Genomic DNA, 21,911 nt, shown 5'->3' with positions numbered 1-21,911 from the left:
TTTAGGTAGTTACAGAAGTAAATTAATTTATTCAATAGCTCTAACAGCAAAGGAATACTGAAGCTTAGGAGCAACTTGAAAGTGTTACTGTTTTTACTATATCACGAAGAATGGTGAAGACGGAGATCCCTTTTAACAGTACTCAGCAGTGGAGTTACAACTTGGAGTTACTATTTAGGAGTTGCCCGGAAAATTTTCTGTTCAAATGAGATACTGCTCTGTTTAAAAAAAAAAAAAAAAAAAAGAAAAAGGAAAAAAAAGGTTAATTTTCAGTTAACTAAAGGATTTCTATTCAGTCAGAAAAGGTACTGAACTGAAATGTGTATGCAGTGAAGACTGTCTCTTGCTTTTTAGCTTAGAAAAGGTAAATCCATAGCATTCATGGTGTCAACACTGGCAGAGCAGCCAGAACATTCAAGGTTATAGTTGAAGGGGAAATTAAAATTTTAACTGCTCAGTAGTAGGAGTGTGTAACCAAGGAATGATCTGGCATGGAGGGCAAGAAGGCCCAACTGCAGAATGAGATAAACTGGACAGAAACAGGAAGGCTAGAGACAATGATGACAGTGTAAAGGACTGAAACTTCCCTTAGTGATGAGATTAATATCTGCAGCATTGTGTTGCAACAGCCCTGAAGTAGGAGTGTTCAGGGGCCACCTTTGGGTGGCAGAACTGGCACTGAGAGGATGAACCCAACACTGGCCTAAGATGCCCCATGCTGATGATCACAGGATTGGTGCAAATGTCCGTAAGGAATTGGCTTGTGCAGTTTTTTTTTTAACTTAAGGTTAATGTACCTTTATGTCTGGCAAACATGGTCCAAAGGCTTCTAAGAGAAGTTTTTCCTCTCTGACTGCTTTTTCAAAGTCCGCAAAAGAAAGCTTGCCATCATGATCATAGTCCTGCAAAAGGAGGGGAACACTTCAGCAAAGGATTTTATTACTTGTAGTTTTGTTTAACAGGTATTTAAAGAACATGGATTCTATTTTTAGTTTGATTTGCAAATTGGGGGTCATCAGTTTCTGCTCAGAAAGGACTTGTGTGACTTGCCTGTACCTAAGGCAAAAAGGGTGGGATTGAAAAATTGAAAAGATGGGCTTAAATAAAAGGATTTGGGATGCAAGACCTGGTTTTAAGTGAAAAATTTTGACCACCACCATGGAAGGGGAGAGTATGTATCTTGATTTGATTAAAATATTGACAGTCCCCCAGCTGATCTGATATTCTAGATTAAGCACTGTAAGACAAGCTTCACATTAATAACCTTTAGTTTAGTGTTCTAATAGAATACATAAATTGGATAAAGACATTTCATGATCAGTTGATGAAACACAAATGTACTTAAAAACGAAGCTACTGCAGATGCCTGTACTGATGGAATAAATGCAGCTTACACTTTTGAGTTTTCCACTTCTGACTGGGCTTTTGCTTTGATTGTGCATGCACAGATCTGTATGCACATGCTAGTTTATACATAAAATTTACAGTACATTTACATACTAAATTAATAGTTCCATATGAGAATACTGGACTGGGACTCAGTAGATCTGGATTATATTTCTGGCTTTCCTCAGAAGACTTGCAGAATCCCACTGTAAGTAAGACACCTTATTTTGTTACCTCATAGAAAGGTTTTGAATATTGGTTAGTGAATGTTTGAAAGACCCTCAAGTATCACAGTAAGTACTTGCCATTTTCTTCAGTGCTATTTCTACCAAGTCCTTAACTCCCTCATCAGGCTCTTCATCTGCTGGTTGTATGAGAAGGCTGTTTTTCAGCATTTGAAACATCTCCTCTCTTGAAATGTATCCATCACCATTCAGGTCATAAACGGCAAAACAGTCTTTTGAAATACAAATACATTTCAAGTTGATTACAAACTATAATCACATACCATTCAAACTGTTACTATAGAGAGGAAGTGTGAATTGTACATTGTACACCATTATCAGCTGAGCCAATTTTATCACGTATGTGCTGAAACACTCCTGGCAAACATTTGTGACAGACAACACTGCATCACTACACACTCGCATCCTCTATAGTGCTTACAGCAGGAATGTATATTTTACTGTTTGTGGTTGTACTGACACTGAATTACATCCTGGGCACACATCCTAATGGTGCAACACCCCTGACCACTTTCCAGATGAATTTATATAATGCAGTAGGGATGGCTAATGCTGCAGCCTGGGAACTATGGAAACAACATGCTGTCATTCTCCTTTTTCTATTGTGGTTTTTTTCACCGCACATGCTCTATTTTTTGCCCTGCTGCTTAAAATTCTAGAGTTCTTGCTATTTTTCTCCTCCATCTGCATCATTATTGTGGAGGTTCTTACTACCATCTTACAGTTTTTCCATCTATGCTTCCAAGCTGAAGCTAATGCAACTGCTACTGCATCCCCTCTGTGCCAGTAAATGAATGTTGGCACTGGTCTTGCTTGTCTTGAGACTGTTAATTAGCCAAAATCACGCTAGAGATTCGTCTGCTTCTTTCTCATTTTGTGTGTGAATACAAAAACTCGTATTTTGTCAAATGTGTACGCTGTAGAATAAAGTTCAGTTTAAATGCAAGTTTGTAAGCAAAAAAATAAGGTGGTGGCTGTGGTAACAGCAGTTTACACAGAAAAAAAAATTCTGTCTTGGAGAAGCATTTTAGAACTCAGTTTCATTGCATTAAACTATACAGAAGAAAACTTTTCAATTACCAAATACTTTATAAGAATAACTACTAAATTATAACAAAAGCAATGTGTTATGTTATGAATTCAACCATTACTACTAAATATTAGCATACAGATTGATCTTACATTTCATCTTCTCTTCCAGCGTCCCCCGAAGTAACACTGCTAAGCCCTCCACCCATTCCACCACAGTGATGCAGCCACTGTTGTCTCTATCAAAAGTGCTGAACACTAGGAAGTGTATTAGACACATTTTGAATTTATATGATAGGGAAACACAAAAAAGGGATGTTTTTTTAAATTCAGTAAAATTATAAGTTACCTTTCTTCTTAAGATGTTTGTCTGCTTTCACCAAGATTACCATTCTTGGCTCTAAGATGTAACAGTGAAAGGGATTCTGCCCCTCAGTTCCCCAGAATCCTGCCTGGTAAGATTTTTTTTTTTTGATCTGTTGCCTTCCAACTTAAACAACTACAAGAACTATGCTTCCATGCAGAAGTAAAGCAAATAAACTCACATCCCTTAAAATAAGGGATAATTCTGCATACAGATTAAGATTTAAATTACTAGGTTTTGTCTCGGAAAATTCTGGACAAAGTAATCCTATTATATATAATCCTATATATAACAATATATATTAAATATACAAAGAAAAATAACCTCCTGTCATGTAACATTTTTCCCTCCCCTAAGCAACTTTCAATCTCACAGCTTCACTATTCACACAGCCTGTAATATCATAATTCAAATCCAAGACTGAATTCAAAGCATCCACTAGCATCTATAATAATTTGTATTTTAGAATATTAATTAGTAAGTTGGCTGAAGGAACACCTCTACAGGCAGAGCCAAGAATTTTTGTCTTAGAAGACAATAGGTTTGCTTTTGCAAACTGCAATCAGCCCCTTTGCATGTAAGCAGTAAAATAACTTTTAAGAATGTGTAAGGTAATGTGGGGTTATCTTCCAAGACACACTTGACTTGCTGCATAAAATTGCAACAAGTTTTTATTTTATGGCATGCAAGTAGCTCTCCTGCTAGACACACGGAGAGAGTTGAACCAACGGGTGGCTCTTGGCAGCCCAAGACTGAAAGAATGGCAGACTCTGCATACTCTGGACAGCTCTGCATCAGAGAGCATTCCTTCAACTTGCAGTGACTCGCAAACATGTCCCCTGTTTCCAGTCTGTGAAATCACTGTATTTTCAAGGGGTTAGTTGGCTCATTACTCTCACCTCCTTGTACTATCTGCCCAGGCCCTTCAATGCTGTTCACAAAACCTCTATTCCCAAAGTTATCCGCTGTCACAGAATGTCATCCTGGGACTTCCCGGCCTGAGCTAGAGCTGTCGCCCAGCAGCGACCGCAGCTCCCGGTGGAACCACCGGAGAAAAGAGGAAAAGTGACACTACCCTCTTTTATCACACTACGGCGCCTGCGACAGAAACAGCCACAGGGCAGCACAACTGCGTCTGGCTGGTCTTCCGCGAACTAGAACGTGACCTCTCCTGAACTAAGGGAAAACTCTACCGCATAAAGAAAGAAAAGATGCCATTCTCTCAACAGCTTGCGAGCATTACTCCTCCTCTGCTGTCCCGGCCGGGACGAGACGGCGCTGTTTGCTAGGGACACACTCGCCGGGCCGGCAGCGCCATCCCAGCCCGTTCCACGGTGTTGAGAGGGGCGCGCCCGCCTCACCTCGGTCCAACACCACGTCATCCGTCATGCCGAAGGCGCTGTGCAGGGTGTCTCGGAACACGGTGCGGTCGAAGCCGGCTCCCGCAAACTGGCTGCTGGCCCTGGCCACCAGCGTGTCGAAGAGGTTGACCAGACATTCCACTTCGCTTTTGCTAACTGTCCGGCCCGAACACAAGCAAACACAGGTTGTAAGTTAAGCCAGTAAAACACGAGGCAGGTGCAGGAACGGTCCTGGGCCGTGACACCGATTCCCCTCCCCGCCCCCCCCGCTGTTCCCAAGGGGGCGTCGGGAAAGTGCCTCCCATGGGAGGCGAACAGAGCCACAGAGGATGAGCACGGGAACAACGGGGGAGGCCGGGCGGCAGCGGCGCGGCTCCTGCAGCCCGGGGAGACTCACAGTGCTTGGCGGATCGGGTCAGCGAGTCCACGAGGAGCTTCACCCCCTTCCTGCTCATGGCGGCCGGCTGCCGCTCCCGCCGCCGCTGCCCTGGCAACGCGGGGGGGCGGCCGCGGCCTCACGGAGCCGCTGTGGGCCGCGACGGACAAACACACGCGGGCTAAACAGAGATCGAGCCTTAACGCGCGTTCAAAAAAATCGCAGTCGTAAAAAATAAATGCATTTCAAATTTCTAAAAATGTTTGTGGGGAAAAAAAGAACTAGAAGTTAAATACAACATACAATAGCGCTTGTTCATCTGCTGTCCGAAGGCAAAAATATATTAAACCACTCTTATTTCCACATTGCTCGCTTTCTACTTTGCCCCTCTGCTTGGAACATGGGTCTAGGTGCTAACTAAACTCCCCCTCTAGGTCTCACGACTCGGCATGTGCACCTCGGGAAAGCTGAAGGGCCGAGACCAGCCTCCACCTTTCCGTCAGGAAACAGGGCATGCAAGAGCAGACTCAACGTATTTGTTAACGTATTGCAAACTGAAGCAGTTCCCTGTCAGTACCGAAGCAGCTTTGCCGGAACCTGACAAAGCCCATCAGCCCCTTAAGCGGCTACAGCCCCTTCCCAAGCATGACAGCAGCACTGGAAGCCTACAGCTGAGCAGAACAGATAGTTACAGTCACACAATTAAAATGACATACCAGCTTAGGTATTTGGAAGACTGGGTCTCATTTCCATTTTTATTTCTTTCTGTGGCAGGTGGTTGTGTAAAAGTCAAATAAGGTTATCACACAGGACAGAGCATTTATGCTAAGGTTCATTACAGGTTCTTTTACCAAAACTGCAACACCACAACTTAAAAAGAAAACAACCCCAACAAAACTAAACACAACCCCCAAATCAAACCCCTCTGTTTACTGCGTATCACCTTTATTTTAATCTCACTGACAAGAGTGTCTAGAATTGTTAACATCGAGCCCAGGAGTATAAAACAGTTGATGAAAATATTACTATTGTTTATATGCACATTGCTGCAACTCAATGGTTGTATTTTCCCAAGAACTTAAAGACAATTTCTCTGTACAATGGCAATAGGAAATAATCTTTCTCCCACAGATTTTAGTTATGGTTTGCAGACTAATAATCAATGTCTTAACAGTCCTGAAATTCTTGGCAACACAACATTTGAAACATCTGTATGCAATAGAGGTAAGTTCTAAGTTAGCACCTGTGCAATGAAAAAAAAGGGGCGGATCAAAAATACAATCTATATTTGACTACCTGGGATGGATGGGCATTTGTTAAAGGCTAACAGAAGGCCCAGCAATCAGTATTTGGAAAATGTAGTGAAAATTTCACATAAACTAAAATCAAATGGTTGCTCATGTTTTCTTGTGGGCACATTTAATTTAAAAAAGCTTTTGAAAAGTTATCTAAAGCAACTAAAGTAAAACAGCTTTATGACTTAGGTCAACATTCTGTAGCCCTCAAGTACAAAAATATAAATACAAACTGTTAAAACAGTAACTTTAATGAGATTCTGGCAGTAGTTTTTTTATCTAACAAGACACGTCACATAACAAATCTGCCACTGAACTTGCTTAGAGTAAAATCAGCTTCAATATGAAGCTGTTAAGGTATCAAAACCCTGCTTTTTACATGCTAAATAACTTCAGCAAGTGTGCACTTAAACACAGCAATGAATGTAACTATAACTAAATACATACATGAAGATCTGCATCTGAAATGTAATTTATAGAACTGGTTACAACAAATGATTACCTGCATTTTGTTAATTTAAAAATCATGCAAAACAATTCTAAAGGTAATGCAAAGAAAGCTACCAGTATTTGCAAGAAGTTTTCAATTAAACCAAAATTACATTAAATGAAATACGCGTATTTACTAGCAAAGGTCTATCACTATTTCAAAAAAGCAGAGGTAAAATCTTCAGGTTTTGACTGTCAGTTATACTGCAAAATGTCATTGCTCTTGCTTAATGCAGAAGCACATGCTTGGAAGCTCAAAACTGCTCATTCAGGAAAGTCTGCTGACAATAGCTCTAGCTTCCCAGGAATGCAGAGATGCATGGATTAAAAGTAGCAGAGATTTGCAAGAATCAAAGGCAAAGGCACCCTATTCAGGTAGCCGAAATGGTAGCATTCCCTTTCTCATAAGCATGGAGACAGTAATGGGGCAGATGATACACATTTCTACAAAGGCAGCCTTCTAAATGTCATCATTAATTTTCCATTAGCAGACACCAGCTTGTAGTAGTTTATGCATAATATTAACCTGCAGGATGAACCTGGGATTTAATTTGTCCTGATTTACAAATAAAGACTATTACTAATGCTTTAAAAGACTATTTTTACTATCTAAAAAGTTTAACTCTTATTTTCCAATATTTTACACCTCTGCTGGCCTACCATCTCATATTGTCTCAAACATCTAACACTGCTTACTGGAATTTTATGAAAGTTGTACCTCATGTATTAAGCAGCAGGCAATAACAATGGTCTTTCCCAGCATAGCTGCATCTGGCTGGCTACTGAAAGATTAGGAATATTTCTAAAACACAAGAAAACTCATGCAGTTTGGTAAAGTTTGCTGTCATTTCACAGTTTAAGTTTCCTTTAGTCATTGCACTTCTGTTGATAGTCTCAGGTTGTTTTAAAATATTACTCTGAATCTGAATTTGAACCAGCAGTCTTCTTTTTCTTCTTTTTACCATGTTTCTTGTGCTTCTTTCTCTTTTTTGTTTTATCCTAAAAAGAAAAAAAAGGAAGTTATTGTATAATACAATTGCCATCTATTACATTCTGCTAATGCAAAATGGGAACACAGAAAGGATATCTTTTGAAAGACATTCCAAAAGAGATTTATACAGAAGCCTATTGAGAAATCACAAAAAGCAAATTGCACTACTATGAGCAGCCTTCAATTTAAATTTATCCCCACCATGGTATGGCTATTTCACACCTCTCATCACTGTCACTATTACATTTATTAATATTTTAAATTATTTTACGAGCATTATAGATTACTGAGAAAGTAATAAGGAAGTGCTTTGACCAGTCGTGACATATTTGGGAATAACTAGGATGTTTACAGATTTTAAAGTAAGTGCTTAAATTCACTGTGTAAAATTAAATAGCTCAACTGCACTTGGCTAGACTATCACTTGTACCTTGTTTAAAATAAAACAATTGTGATCTCAACTGTAAATATAAATACACTCCAATTAACCCTACTGGATTCAGTCCTCAAGGTAGTATGCTGATCACTGTAATACAGAGGCTAAGAGATGCAATATTGTCTTTTTGCAAGCCCAATTTCAATTGAAATTCTTAAATAGGTGTGGCATTAAGTAAACAAAACCATCAGTATTAAAGCTTTGTTTTATCCATATTCCTTACACATACAAATCTTTTATGAAAAAGACATAAGCACTCACTAGAAATGTTATAGCAAACGGTTCATATGCGTCTGAAAAAACAAACAAGTTCCATGGAAAAATGTGTACTGAGTATCACTGATACTCCTATGCCTGTATTTTTTAGGTGACTGATGTAGACCTTCCCTTTGCCCTACCTCACGTGGACAGCTGAGATGCCTGATAAGGAACACTGCTGCTGACAGGGGAGACAGATACAAAGACATCTCAAGTGGGCATTTAGGGTCCCAAACCCACTATACTCCTAACTGAGGAACCTCAGGTACATGTGGTAAATCTGGATTCCATTTAAATCATTGCTGAACCTTCCTCTCACTTTTACCAACAGATACAAATAAAAAAAATACTGATAAAAGTAACAGGTTGCTGGCAGCTTTTTATTTGGTTGGGAGAGGAGTTATAATGGCATAGATGTTGCAGCAATTATGTCCTTGTATTCCTATGTAAGGAATTACACACAACGCTAATGAAGGAACAGCCCCGGTGTCTGTCTGTGTGGCACACTGCTCCCTGCTTGTACCACACAGGTAGTCCTAAGATGCTGACACAGAATAAAATATATTCTACAGTAAGTGTTGGTTGAAGTTGTATAAACCTCAAATCACATATAGGGAAAAGAGTGACAAATACTTCTTTAATTCAACAACTGAAAAAGTGACTTCAGCAAGTAAATAGAGAAACTGTTAATTTAGATGTAACAGCAGACTATTGTTATGAAATATTTCTATTAGTGAAAAACGTGAAACTGGAAATTAACCAAGTACAGAGTATTTATATCCTTAAACTACAGTATGAGTAAGAGGGATACTTGCTGTTTTCTCTTTTTCCTCATTGCTTTTCTTCTTTTTTGCTTGCACCTAAAGAAAATTAAATCAAATGTAATATCCATATGAAGTTAATTTTCAAGAAAATTAATTCAAAACTACTTGTAGGTGATTGTCACAGAGACACACAAAGCAGTCACACACAGACGAGATTTTGCAAGGCAGAGGTCCTTCTGATCCCAGCTCACAGCTGAAAACCGAGAGAGGAAGAGCCCCCTTTGTTTATTCTTTTACTTTTTATACATTTGTGGGTCTAGCAGAAGATTGGCTTTTTGGGGTTTCCACCCCTCAGCCTCAGTGGCCAGACGAATTGTCAGTTACAATTGTTTTCAGGTTAGAAATATGCAAACAAAGGACAGGGAATGAAAAACAAAGGATTTGTTTATATTACTTCTGTGGGAAAGGTAAAAAACTGCTCTTATATTCTACAGTAACTAAAAGATCTGACTCCATTTATGAAAATCAAAAGGCTAATAAAGAAACTCAGAAAAACCAGGGTAACAGGTGATAGAAGCTAGACTAAACAATCCTTAAAAGTTTATTTTAAAAGGAAAAATACAAATAACTTTGAGTGCAGTGCACTCTTCAATTCACCTGTACAGTGCAGAACAGTTTTATCAATGTATTTAACCTAAGCCAGTTCATTCATTCGCTCATGAATCAATAAGCTGCAAGCACTGCAGCATCTGAAACCGAGGATTCACACTGACCTCCTCTGTCTGATCCGATTCTGATACAGATTCTGACGATAAAGGTCCATCACCACGATCTGCTTTCTTCCTTTTTCTGTGGTGATTTTTACCTTCCTACACAAAATAATATACTTGTGAGTAAAGTTGAACCTCTCACATTTTATAAAACTGCTTAAAATTTAAGATTGAAATATCACTTCTAAGTTGTGAAATATTTTAAAATATTATTGACATTAATTCCATCACCATCATCATCAAATTACCTAACCAAACTGTTAAAAGCAACTTTTAGTGAAAATAATAATTTTCTGTATATTCCTTTTTCTTGTTACCAAGATACAGCAACTGTCTAAAAGTGAGAGGAATAACAAGTCTCTTATTTTAAATAATAACACAGAGGAGTAAGCACTGGAAAATAAAACATTTCACCACTTTTGAGTAACTAATAACTGAAGATGTCTCACTATATACACAGAAACATTGTAGCTTCAGACTCTTGCTTTGTTCATGAAAGAAAAAGCTCCCTCTGTATTCGTGTTGAACCAGGACAAGCTGTCCCTGCCAGCTGTACTTCCAACACACAATATTTCATTCCAGTGCATTTAAAAGATAGTTTCTTTAAAAATTCTGATGCTGTGTGAGATTGATCTGATGAGCTATTTTTCTGCTCCCTGCACTTCCTTTGCTCTGGACAAGGCAATGTGTTCCTAAGAATGAGGCTTTCTCTCACTCAGTTTCTGAGAACAGAAACTTCCCAAAAGAACTCATGACAAGTACACAGGATGCAGCCCATCTGACCCCTTGGGGTCTGCAGGTAGGGGAAGAAAGACCTCTAGTCCCCAGATGCCCTTTGCTTTCAGAAGATGTGTGAAAGTAGTGCTACAATAAGGGACCATGGCTGATACTTCAAAGAGAAGCCTTAGAAAGGATGAGATGGGAAATGGACGCTGTAAAATAGAAGCAGGTGCGAGGGGGGAAAAATCCGTACATTTGCCTTAGGCAATGGAGAATTTGTACATCGAAGTCAATACTATTGACCAGAGCAGGAGAGGCCAACCTGCTAAGAAAGAAAGGTAACTGGAGAGAAAGACTAGGGTGGACTCTGAAAGCATTTTTAGTTCATCCACAGTGGACAAATAACTAAAACTGAGGTCAATTAGATTGTTTACATTAAAGATAATGGATGAGTGTACAAAATGGTGTGGTGGGAAGGAGGAAGGATATTCATGCTTTGAGAAATGACAGAATAAGGTCATTTTTCTTAAGCTAATACAATTTTCTCTGCAATTCTTCAAAGCTGTCATAAGTATAGTATCTGTAATTATGACTACATTTAGATAAAGAGATCCTCTGCTTATGTTTCTTAATTTACAGCAACAATAACCTACCAGGTATGCCATTGAAAATACCATCACACACAATTTAGCTCAGTGTGACAGCTAAAGGTAAACTGCAAAACACTAAGGATGCAGCTGATCTACTATAGCAGGTTAGATACAGTTTTAATTTACCTTACTAAATCAGGAGCTGAATCCAACTAAACATCTACTTCAGACTGAGTGTACTCAATACCTTCTGACTGTGTGGGTTTGGACAGAAAATTTCCACAGATGTAAGGTGAGGCATTCAGTATTAAAAAAAGAAATATCCATGATGTATTCAACATGCAGTTCTAATCGAAGGATTTCAAGAATAAAAATACCTTCTCTTTTTCACAGTCCTCCTTTGACCTCTTCTTTTTTGTGCTATCCTAAATAGAAAGGAAAACAAATGAAAATCATTTCATGAAAAAGGAAAAAATGTCCAAAGCAGTCTGACCAATAATCTTTTTATGTCTGTTGAAGGTAATTCTTCAAGATTTTCCTTTCTACCTTGCAACTGGCAAGAATAATATAAAAAGCTGGAATTTTGTTGCAGCTGCTAATCTCCTGATCCAGCAGCGTGAGAAGGTCTGTATGGAATCCATGCAGGACACCGCCTCTGGGAAGGACACCAGCTATCACTGCAGTAACCACATATAACACGTAACAGCTGGAGTCTTTTTTATTTATCCATGTCCATCTCTGCTGATGAGATCAGGTTAAGCAGGTATTTTCCCAGTTTTCTGCAGTAAGGGTATCTCCAGGTCCCTTCAGGTAGCAGAATTTTTTCACCTCCCATTAGCACAAATTCATAGATGTCTACAAATAGTCATTCATTATAATTTATATCTCACCAAATTAGGTATTCCAGTGAAAACCTGTGACAGTCTACACAGAGAATCTTAAAAAACACACTGTATTATTAATATTTAAGCAAGAAGTACAATAACTCGACACTGTAAAACAGAAAAAAACTAACGTAACAGAACAAGCTGCCTCATGTATCTTCACTTTTTTGTTCATTCAATGAGCCCACATATCTACATTGCTATACTTCAGGAAAGGAAAAAGACAACTTCAATTTAATATGCATTTGGGAAAGGCTCAGTTGTCCAACAGGAAACTACTAAGATATTTAGAAAGGCAAGGTTCTGGCCACTGCTATCCTGTAATACCTGCATTTTCAGATATGATGTTCAATTAAATTGCATATTCAAAAGACATTTTAAATGTTAATGTAATATCAAAACTAAACATTTGAGCAGCACAGAAGCTGCATATGTCTGGATTCAGAAAAATGACTACAAATGGCTGGAATAAAGCATGTTCTTCTAAAGATCTAATTACATCCACCAGGCATGTGGCCAGTGGAGGCAGATTCCACACTGCATGTGGAAGACACAAGAGCAGCTCAGGCCCTGTGAGAGTACATGGAAAATGTGGAAGATGAAAACCCATATTAATATGTTATAGTCAGAAATATTTATGGTTTTATTACACTGACCAAGAAAACTTGCCAAGAGCAACACATCTGCATTCTTACCTTGCTGTCTGACTCAGATTCTGAAGTTGTGCTTGCTGAAGATTTCCGTGAGGAGCGATACTTCTTTTTCCTTCTTTTCTTCCCTTGCTTTTTATCCTATCCACAAATATTGTAGAAAAAGAAGGAAAAAAAAAACAAACTTGAATTTATTCTCACTAGAATTAAAGGTTTACATTAAATGTAAAGAAAAGGAAGAATCAAATTCCTACATGTTATAAGGTTCTCCTGAGAAATAAAGTACACTACAATTAATTGTTTTAGTGAAGGACCTTCATAACTCTTCTGCATTGAAAAAATGCAAACCGGTGAAAAATCCAGGTTCTCAAGATTCTGTTTATTATATAGATGTGTGCTGTAGAATCTGATTATCTGTAACACAGATTTTTGCTAGAAAGTAAAAATGGTATTTTTACATTTTTATGATTAGATAGGGGGGTCTATTAGAAAACCAATTCAGTGTTAAAATGGATCCAGTTTACAAGCCAGGACACCAAAATCTGTAGTGTTCATACAGAAACTATTGACTAGACATATATGTTTAAAATTCATTACTTTATTATATACACCAAATGCATAAAAACGAAATGGTTTTATCCAAACCAGCCCCTCAAAATATTCTAAAACATATTATCAAAATCTGTGTTAAATAAACCTCATGAACAAAACATGATCGATTCCAGTAGATTAGCTCTTACCTCATCTTCTGAATCAGATGAACTGCTGGAAGAATCAGAGCTTGATGAAGAAGAGGAAGATGAAGACAACTTGACCAAACACAACAAAAAGTGAAGCTTGTGAGATGCAGCATTTTGTCTAGCAAATACTCAAAAGCCCATCCAAACACTCCCTTTAAAATGTCTTCATTTTCAAAGCATAACCAATACAATTTTACTTCTGAGAACCCGGTCTTACAAAGAATTTTCTTAAATAAACTTCTAAACCACTTCCAACATTTTTCTTTTAATAATATGTATTTAATGCTCTTTTCCTCCCTTTATTTTCCCTTGTACTAAATGTATGCAAAGCCTTTCTAAATAAAAATAAGTTAATTTAACATCTAAAATCGAAATTATAGCTATACTTTCTCTTTCCAAGAGAACTTAAATGACAAGCAGGAACAAGCCAAAGCAAAAAAAATCAGAAAACTGAAAATTTTGCTCACCCTATTAGATTTCTTCTTTTCCTTTTTCTTTTTCTTAAAAATAGAATAAAACAAACGTTACTTTAGCATAATTTTCTTTTGGCATGCATTTAAGTCTATAAACTTTGATGCTGGCTTTTAAAATGTATTCACAAAATTCTGTGTTGGCAGCATTGATGATAAATCCAGTTCCAAACACAACTTACCTCCTTCTTTTTGGAGGAACTCTCATTTCCACCCAGTAATTTTTCCCTGTGTTTTTCTAGTTCTTTCCTCCAATTCTGAAAACAAAACCAAATAGAAACAGTGACAGGAGGGTCATTTCTGAGTAATTTTTTTTAAGCTCTCCTCTACCTGACATTATAATTTTAACAAAACCCACAGAAAATGAACAATATATGTTAGCCAAAGCTGTAACACAATTGATTTTACAGAAAATTCTCATTCAGCAAAATACAGTGTAAGTTCACGATGTTCAAGTTATTTGGCTTTAACAGATTGCCATTTTTCTTGAAGATCATGAAGATTATGGTATTTTTGCTTTTGTATCACAGTGTTCTTGCTAGAGCACTTTAGAAAACCAGGGTACCCTACCTGATCTTTAGGTTTATCTAAAATGACAAATAAGAGCTCTGAAACATCCAGCCTGCCCCCATGAAACTCAAAGGCTGCTAAGTTAAATCTGCACTGTCAGACACATCATGTGCTCCCTTCTTTATTATTCTGATCCTCACAATGAAGCTGTATTGGTAGTGTATTGGCAGAACAATGATGATCCACATGTTTTGCTGAGGGGACAGAAATATCAAGAATCAAGTAACCTGTGCAATGCAGGATGATACCCAGATCCCCACAGCAGCACACTGTGAATTAGCTGAACAGAGCTGCTAAAGGAACATGGCAGATTAGCCAGGACACAGTGCTGTGTATAATGTGCTTCCATAGACCAAGGCAGCATCTCTGGGTACTTGGATATACCAGGTACCCAGAGCTACCTGAGGGGTCTCTCACAACAGCCTGTGCTTCTTTATTTTAAAGACTGTGCTAGAGTTGTTTTAAACAGAAATGTCCAACAACTGTCAGTAAAACAGGGGAGACAGCACCCCTTCAGAGACTTGTGATCTTTTCAGGCATTGAGATTTGTTCTTAGGAGCTTTAGAGATAACTCATGGCCATTTCATGACTGCCTGCATCCCTTCCTACCCTGCTACATACTGAAAGGTTGGCAGCTTCTGTGCATGCCAATTTCACATTAAGCAAAGATAGAATCAGGAAAGGAATGTGATAAAATGCTAAACCAAACCCACCAAGCTAAAACTCAGAGTGCTGAACGATTGATCTCTCAGAACAGCACCCCATGGCCCTCTACCTGGTACAACTTCTCAGCCAAAAAGGTACAGCAAGAGTACTATGGGTACTATGCCCTTCCAATAACAGGGGAGGAGCATAATCTACTTCAACCAGAAACTCACACACAGTGATGAAGATTACTGAACCTTATCTCAAGATACCAGTACCCAAGAAGGAACAGAAACAGTTAAATCAATTGTATACTAATTTCTCCCTTGTAACAGGAGTTACATGTGAAATTTTCTAATACTGTGCTGATCTTCAGTAGGTACAGAACACAAACATCGAAACAGCTGCATTTATATTGCAGCACATGTTGTAATCAGCTTAGGATGAGAGAAAAACAAGTGCTTCATAGTCCTATCTGATTGAAAGCCATTCTTTGTGCCTTCTCCCATAATAATATTGCATGTATGTTTCTTGCCAAAAACATCTGTTTCCACTGATGCACTTTTTTTTCCACTGTACTTGGATTCTGTGACCTTCAACAAGTGATTATTAGCACAACAGACTTTGGTTTACCATACCTGAAAATGCACTGTTTAATTTATTGATATAAGCACATGCATTTGTATAAATACATTTACATTTATGACAAGGTCAAGTTTTATTCACTAGCAATTTAACAGTTACTCACTGAAAGTTCGAGTGAAGTGAAATATTATGGCTATTTGATACTGTAAATTATAACAGAAGTAGCATGTTAGATAAAAAGAATCATGTATTATGAGCTAATAACATTACCAACCTCATTCATCTTTTCTTCAAACTCAGCCAAAGCCCTGGATCCTTTCTTTTTCTTTTCTAGTTGCTCTTTCACTTCTTCCCTGTATGAAAAGAATGATAGATCACAATTTTTACAATTAAGAACACCTTCTTCAATGTTTAACTCTTCTGTAGAGTTTTTTTGAAGTTTAGCCTTCACTGAACTTCCAAGGGAAGAAGAATGAAAGCATCTTAGATGTTACACATATGGTAACCTAACCCTAATAACTTAAGTACGGTCATTAAATCCCTCCAAAAGATCTAAAGCTAACTTTGCAATTAGGCAAATTGTTCTCTCATGTCTCATGAGGGCAGACAAAGGGTTTGAACATAAAGTAAGTTGTTGATAATATCTTAAAGTGATGGTTTTGCTGGGTAGGGTAAACTGGATTCTAAGAATATACCAGCAAAATGGTTCTTTTAGAGATTAATTTGTTTACGAATTAAATATATCTACAAGGTTTAGGTATTACAATTTGAGAACAAGGTAAAATGACATTTTCCTCTTCTGAGAAATTGTTGCCAAAAAATATAGACAAATGAGAAATATACACTTCAAAATTATATTCTATTGCTTTTAAAAGAGGAGATTGCATACATGTTTAGGAAAGAATACCTTGGCCAGAGACAAGAAATCTTTCAAAATCTATTACTTAAAAGGTCAAAAGTGTAGACAGGCACTGCCACTTACCATGTTGGTCTTGGCCTGTTCAAGTAGTCTTGTATTGTTGGTCCTGAATTTGGGGCAGGACCTCGTGCCCTGGCCATAGCTATGGGGTTCATATAAGCCTTGAATATGAAACAATAAATTCATCAGTTACACTATGATACCAAAATATCTTGTTTGTTCTTCACAGAAACTTTTTATCACTCCCTGAAAAATAATTCTGACTTGTTTCTAAGAATATAAAATATTCAGCTAAACTGAGTTGATTCAGTCTGGCAGAAAGCACTGCTAAGTGCTTTCAGTTGGAGTTATCCTGTGGCAGAAAGAACTGATCCACAAAAAGACCATGTTCCTTACAACAATTCCCTTCCTTAAGCCGTGATTTTGTAAACTAAGAATAGTATTGTGATTTCTGAAATATCTTTCTTTGGGATACAGAAAATGCAATTAAATTTCAGCTCTCGCTCTCTCGGACAACTGATCCTATGCCTCTAAAGTTCTGTTCAAAACTGCTGACACGAGTCACTAAATTCTACATGAAATTTCTTGCACCAAAACAAGCAAGCAGTGGCACTTTGCTACAATTACACATGTATCAAAATTCTGTGACCTAGGGCTATTTTAAGGAGGAAAAAATGCACAAAACCCAAACATTCATAATCCCAGTGTTATAAGGTCTTCCATCTTTCAAACATATGCATCTCCTTTGTGTTATAGAACATGAAATTAAAATTTAGAATTCATAATTCACCTCACCAGTTAATTGAAAAACTCTTCCATAGTTTTTTAATGTCAACAGTATTTTATGTGAAAAGGGGGTACATATACCCCCTTATCTTATTCATTTTTATCACTATGTCATCCCAACGCTTCACTTCTGCAGAACATAACACACACTGTTTTTACTGTTTGGTTTGGAGAGAAAAAGATCATATAGCAAAAAAAAAAAAAAAAAAAAAAAAAAAAAAAAAAAAAAAAAAAGAGAGAGAGAGAGAAGACTTGCTTTGGTTGCCCAGCCTGAGACAATTTTTAAAGAGTACATTTTGTAGATCCAAAGCAAAGATTTGACCATCTGTGTAGCTCTCACATGTCCAACACTGCTTTTCATCAGGCATTCAGAAATCACCAGGCACAGTAAGTGAGCATTTGTGAAAGCTGTCAGAAGCAGCAGCTGCTGCCTCCTCTCCTGTTGCTCCCACTGCAGAAGCAGCGACCACAGCAATGCTGAGTTTCTGGACTGCACTGCAAGCAGGCTGGTGGCCTTCAGCTCTTGGGGATACATTTGGTACTGGAAGAGGCACTCCAAGCTCTGCCTGGGATGCAGCATCTGGCTGGAAGGAAGCACTGCCCACACAACTTTGCCTCAGATTCACCTGCTGGACCACTCTGAAGCAACCCACGGACTCCTTCAAGTAGAGCATTTTTTTGACTCAAGTTGACTTTGCAACTCTAAGGGGACATTTGCTGTCATTTCTCAGGGCTTTGCTTTGTTGCTTTACTTCACACAAAAAGGCTAACTAACGTGGGCAAATAAACACAGAGGTGCGCCAATTGAAACAAGTAGCAGATGGATGTATGCAGTCAAGTAGTTACAACACTTAGAAAGGCATTCACATGACAAATTTGAAACTGAATGAAACTTCTGCAGTTGAGTTTAGCTTTGAGTGGAAAAGGAGCTCCTTTAGGAACCCAGGGCAGCACTATCCGAACATGGTTTTCATTAAAGAAAGGTAATTTCAATGTATTAGATCCACTAGAAACTTGGTTTACTCCAGCGAGCACGTTGATTTTTGGCTACCATTCAAAAATTTGTATCTGAAATCTCTTCTTATGCAATTATTTTGAAAAAATCTTGAGGTTTCTTGCTGCTCTTGAATAAAAATCAGCTACTTTCCTACCTGAGCTAACAAGTAATGAGCACCTCATCACTTCCCAACAAAACTCTCTGCCTGCAGATGAGGCTACAGCTGTCAAATGCTGATTTTCTACTTGCTCAAACTGCCCCTGGATAACTGCCTAGGAAGCTTCCTCCCTTCAGTGGCTTTCTTTAACTTTACTACTGCAAGTACTTAATGACTGTGTACTGTTCTATATTCCAGGATTAGGAAATTTATGTCTTAAAACATGCTCATATAATTCCAACTAGGATTGTTTATGAAGAATTACTTCACCAGTAAACATTTCTGAAAAGTATTTACACTACTTTGCCAAACTGCATGTCACTAGCCAGAAGGAAATGCACCCTCAATAAAGAAAGTGATTGTCTGCACGTTCATTTTCTTCCTTCAGCAGTTTGCTCAAGCAGGCATTAACCAAGCTATTTGCTGCATAGCTTCCCTGCTCATGAGAAGTGTAAAGCACCTTCTGTCAGGCAGGGTTCTCTGGGCAAGCGCTATCACTGCCTTGCAAATACCCTGTAGATGTGCAAAAAGCATGTTTATTTTCCATCTCCAAAAAGTCAAGAACGATGGTGTATTTAAGAAGGGACATAGCCAAGAATAACAGCAGGAATCTCTATGATCATACATGAGGAGCAAGGGTCCTATATTATAACTTGTCTGTAGTATGTATTATGCCATGATGGCATAATAAACCTTATATAGGAACATAAAGATTTGCTGGCATTGCTAGGTATGTCCCAGTTGTCCCATTAAGAGAAAACCTAACAGGACATCTCAACCATAGATCCAGTCTTCGAGCCTAATACACTGTCAGATCTTTCTTAATAGATTCCATTTTTTTGATAGGTCGACAAAGCAATCAAAGGGATTTTGCCATCTATCTATACAATATCTGAGTCCTTGATGTCTATTACTTTACTATTCCACCAAGGTTGGCAAAGGTGTGAATGCATCTGAGTACCAACTCAGAGCACATACAAAAAACGAACAGAGAAAGGGGAAAAAACCCAAAAGTATTAAGATTTGTGTTTTGTAATAAAATCCAGCAGCACACTTACAATGTTTAACTGATTACAAACAGAACGCAAAAGGCTAACTGGTATAAAAACATTTAAACAAAACCAGGAGGAAGGATGAATGTGTTTTGGTTATGTATGAACTCAGGCGCTGCAGTCAGGTGTAGAAGCACATTTTTTGCCTGCTGAGCGCCGGCTCCCGAGGCAGCAGAGTGCTGCGTAGACATCAATTTCAGATCTTTCAGGTACAGCTGAACGCCAAGTTTAAGGAAATGCGGCTTAGCCAGGATCAGAGCTACTTCAGCAACTGCCGCAACTCCCATTGGGATCGTTTTATTTTTGTACGGACCAGGCCAGCATCTTAATCACCTTCCCTCGACAGATCGCAAAGCAGGCGTCCGTCACGATGCTGCCGGATTTGACAAGGCAATCAGAGGTCCCGCCAGGGATCCTCGAGCACGTGCCGAGGGAGGGACACCCCACCCACACGGGGCTCCGGCAGATCCCGGGGCGCCCCGGGCCGGGCGGGGCGAGGCGCAGAGCACGGCCCGCCTTTGTCGCCCGCCGGCGGGGCCCCGAGCGCGGCCGGACCCCAGTCCCGTACCCGGCCGGCCCTCGGCAGCCTCCGGCCCGCCGCGGGCTGCCCCGCCGGCATCGGGCCGCTCTCGTTCCCCGCGGCGGCCCCTTCTGCCCCTCCCGGCGGTCGGAGCGCGGCGGCGGCGGCCGGACGGGCCCGCCCGGCCGAGGCAGCGCCCGGCTCCCCACGGCCTCCGCGCCGGGGCCCGCCCGGAGGTTCCGCGGCTGCGGCGGAGCCCGGCCGGGCTGCCCGCGTAACTCACCACACGGTTATCCCGCTTCCCCATGGCGCCGCCGTGACCCCGCGCCGCCGCCCGCCGCCGCCTTGGCCCAGCCCAGGGCCCTTCCCCGCGCCCGGGAAGCCGCGGCCCCTCTCGGCCCCGAGCGGCCGCGGAGCTGCGGGAGCGGCGATGGCGGCGGCCACACAGCGCCGCCTGCCGGGGCCGCGCCCCGCCGCGCCGGGCCGGCCCTCGCCGCCAGCGCCCGCCCCGCTCCGCCCAGAGCTGCCCCGGCCGGGCCGCGGCCGCAGCGCCGGGAGGGAGCGAGGGGAGGGCAGGGGGGTTGTGCTGCAGGGCGTCGGGTGGGGCCGCGGCAGCGGCGGGGAGACACAGAGTCACATAATGGGATAGGTTGGAAGGGGCCACAGTGGGTCGTCTGGTCCAACCTCCCTCATTAAGCAGGGTCGTCTTAGAGCACGTGACAGAGGATTGTGTCCAGACGGCTCTTGACTATCTCCAGTGAGGGAGACTCCATACCCTCTCCGGACATTCTGTTCCAGTGCGTGGTCACCTGCCCAGTAAAGAAGTTCTTCCTATATTCAGGAGAAAGTTCCTGTGCATCAGGTTCTGCCCGTTGCCTCGTGTCCCATTGCCTGGCATCACTGAGAAGAGCCTGGAATCATCCTCTTGGCACCCCCGCTTCAGACATTTATACACATTAATGAGTTCCCCTCTCCGTCTCTTCTTGAGGCTGAACAGGTCCAGCTCCCTCAGCCTTTTCTCCTAAGAGAGATGCTCTTGTCCCTTCACCATCTTTGTAGCCCTTCGTTGGACCCGCTCCAGCAGCTCCATGTCTCCCTTCTCCCGAGGAGCCGCCGGCGGGGCGAGCGCCGGGACAGCCTTTGGAGGGGGAGCCCTGAAATGTAAACGTGCACTTGTATCCTGGGACTCTCGTCTGGAATCTGCCTCCCAGGAGAGGGCAGGATTCCATGGTGAGAGATTCGTCTCCTCTCTTGATCCACCTAGTGGTCAGTTACAGAGGAAACGGCAGTGTTCGCTTTTCCTTTTGCCTTCGGTACATGCATAGACGAAGGTATTATGAAATAGCAGCCTGCCCTGACATAGAGCTGGGCCCTATTTCTGCTGGAGGGGGGAGCTAAGAAAAAAACAAAACACCCCCCCCCCAAATCTAACAACAACAACAAAACCCAAACAAACAAACCAACAATACAAAACAAACAAACAAAAAACCCTCCCTCGCTAGGCATTTGCACTACAAAATAAAGCATTGTAATACTGGCAGGGTTAATATTACATTAGGATAATGGAAGTGCTAAGAAAAGCCCGGGAGTTACTGGGATCTATTAACTCAGAATTTCAAATGTACTTTTCTCAAAGTATTACCATTAAAAATTACTGCATGTTAGTCATATCTTTGTAAAAACGAAGAAAAGCAATCACATGTTAATATGTTAATCATACCAAGCACAAATGAGTTTTGTTACTGAAATAGCTTTGCTGTCTTCATACTTGGAAAGAGCTGGAAAAACTGGTGAGCCCACAGGAATTTGTGATACCAAATTGCTTAGTAAAACCAAGAGCAGCTTGCGAGGAACTAGAAGGA

At 40.3% G+C, this 21,911-nt stretch overlaps 2 protein-coding genes across 4 annotated transcripts; both read right to left on the bottom strand.

The window, feature by feature from the left end:
- On the bottom strand, positions 1–4,892 carry CLXN (calaxin). Of its 2 annotated transcripts, XM_040076901.1 has the most exons (6): positions 4,783–4,867; positions 4,386–4,541; positions 2,814–2,918; positions 1,692–1,843; positions 798–902; positions 1–218 (listed from the first exon to the last, which is right to left on the bottom strand). In XM_040076901.1, exons 1-6 carry the CDS (start codon positions 4,838–4,840, stop codon positions 171–173), a joined length of 624 nt encoding a protein of 207 aa, XP_039932835.1. In that variant the 5' UTR covers positions 4,841–4,867; the 3' UTR covers positions 1–170. The 2 variants fall into 2 exon arrangements, with proteins under 2 accessions (XP_039932835.1, XP_039932844.1); XM_040076910.2 differs by lacking the exon at positions 2,814–2,918 and having other exon boundaries at positions 4,783–4,892.
- Positions 4,893–5,481: 589 nt separating this feature from the next.
- FAM133B (family with sequence similarity 133 member B) lies at positions 5,482–20,420 on the bottom strand. 2 transcript variants are annotated; one of them, XM_058422959.1, is made up of 11 exons: positions 20,333–20,420; positions 16,601–16,698; positions 15,893–15,971; positions 14,001–14,075; positions 13,816–13,848; positions 13,349–13,417; positions 12,654–12,749; positions 11,452–11,499; positions 9,768–9,863; positions 9,042–9,090; positions 5,482–7,544 (listed from the first exon to the last, which is right to left on the bottom strand). In XM_058422959.1, exons 1-11 carry the CDS (start codon positions 20,354–20,356, stop codon positions 7,540–7,542), a joined length of 672 nt encoding a protein of 223 aa, XP_058278942.1. In that variant the 5' UTR covers positions 20,357–20,420; the 3' UTR covers positions 5,482–7,539. The 2 variants fall into 2 exon arrangements, with proteins under 2 accessions (XP_058278942.1, XP_039936809.1); XM_040080875.1 differs by having other exon boundaries at positions 9,046–9,090.
- Between the last annotated feature and the right edge of the window lie 1,491 nt (positions 20,421–21,911).

This window comes from Hirundo rustica, chromosome 1 (genome assembly GCF_015227805.2).
Source record: "Hirundo rustica isolate bHirRus1 chromosome 1, bHirRus1.pri.v3, whole genome shotgun sequence".
Classification (NCBI taxonomy): domain Eukaryota; kingdom Metazoa; phylum Chordata; class Aves; order Passeriformes; family Hirundinidae; genus Hirundo; species Hirundo rustica.
Note: the sequence above shows the minus strand (reverse complement) of the source record. Positions and strands in the feature narration are given on the sequence as shown.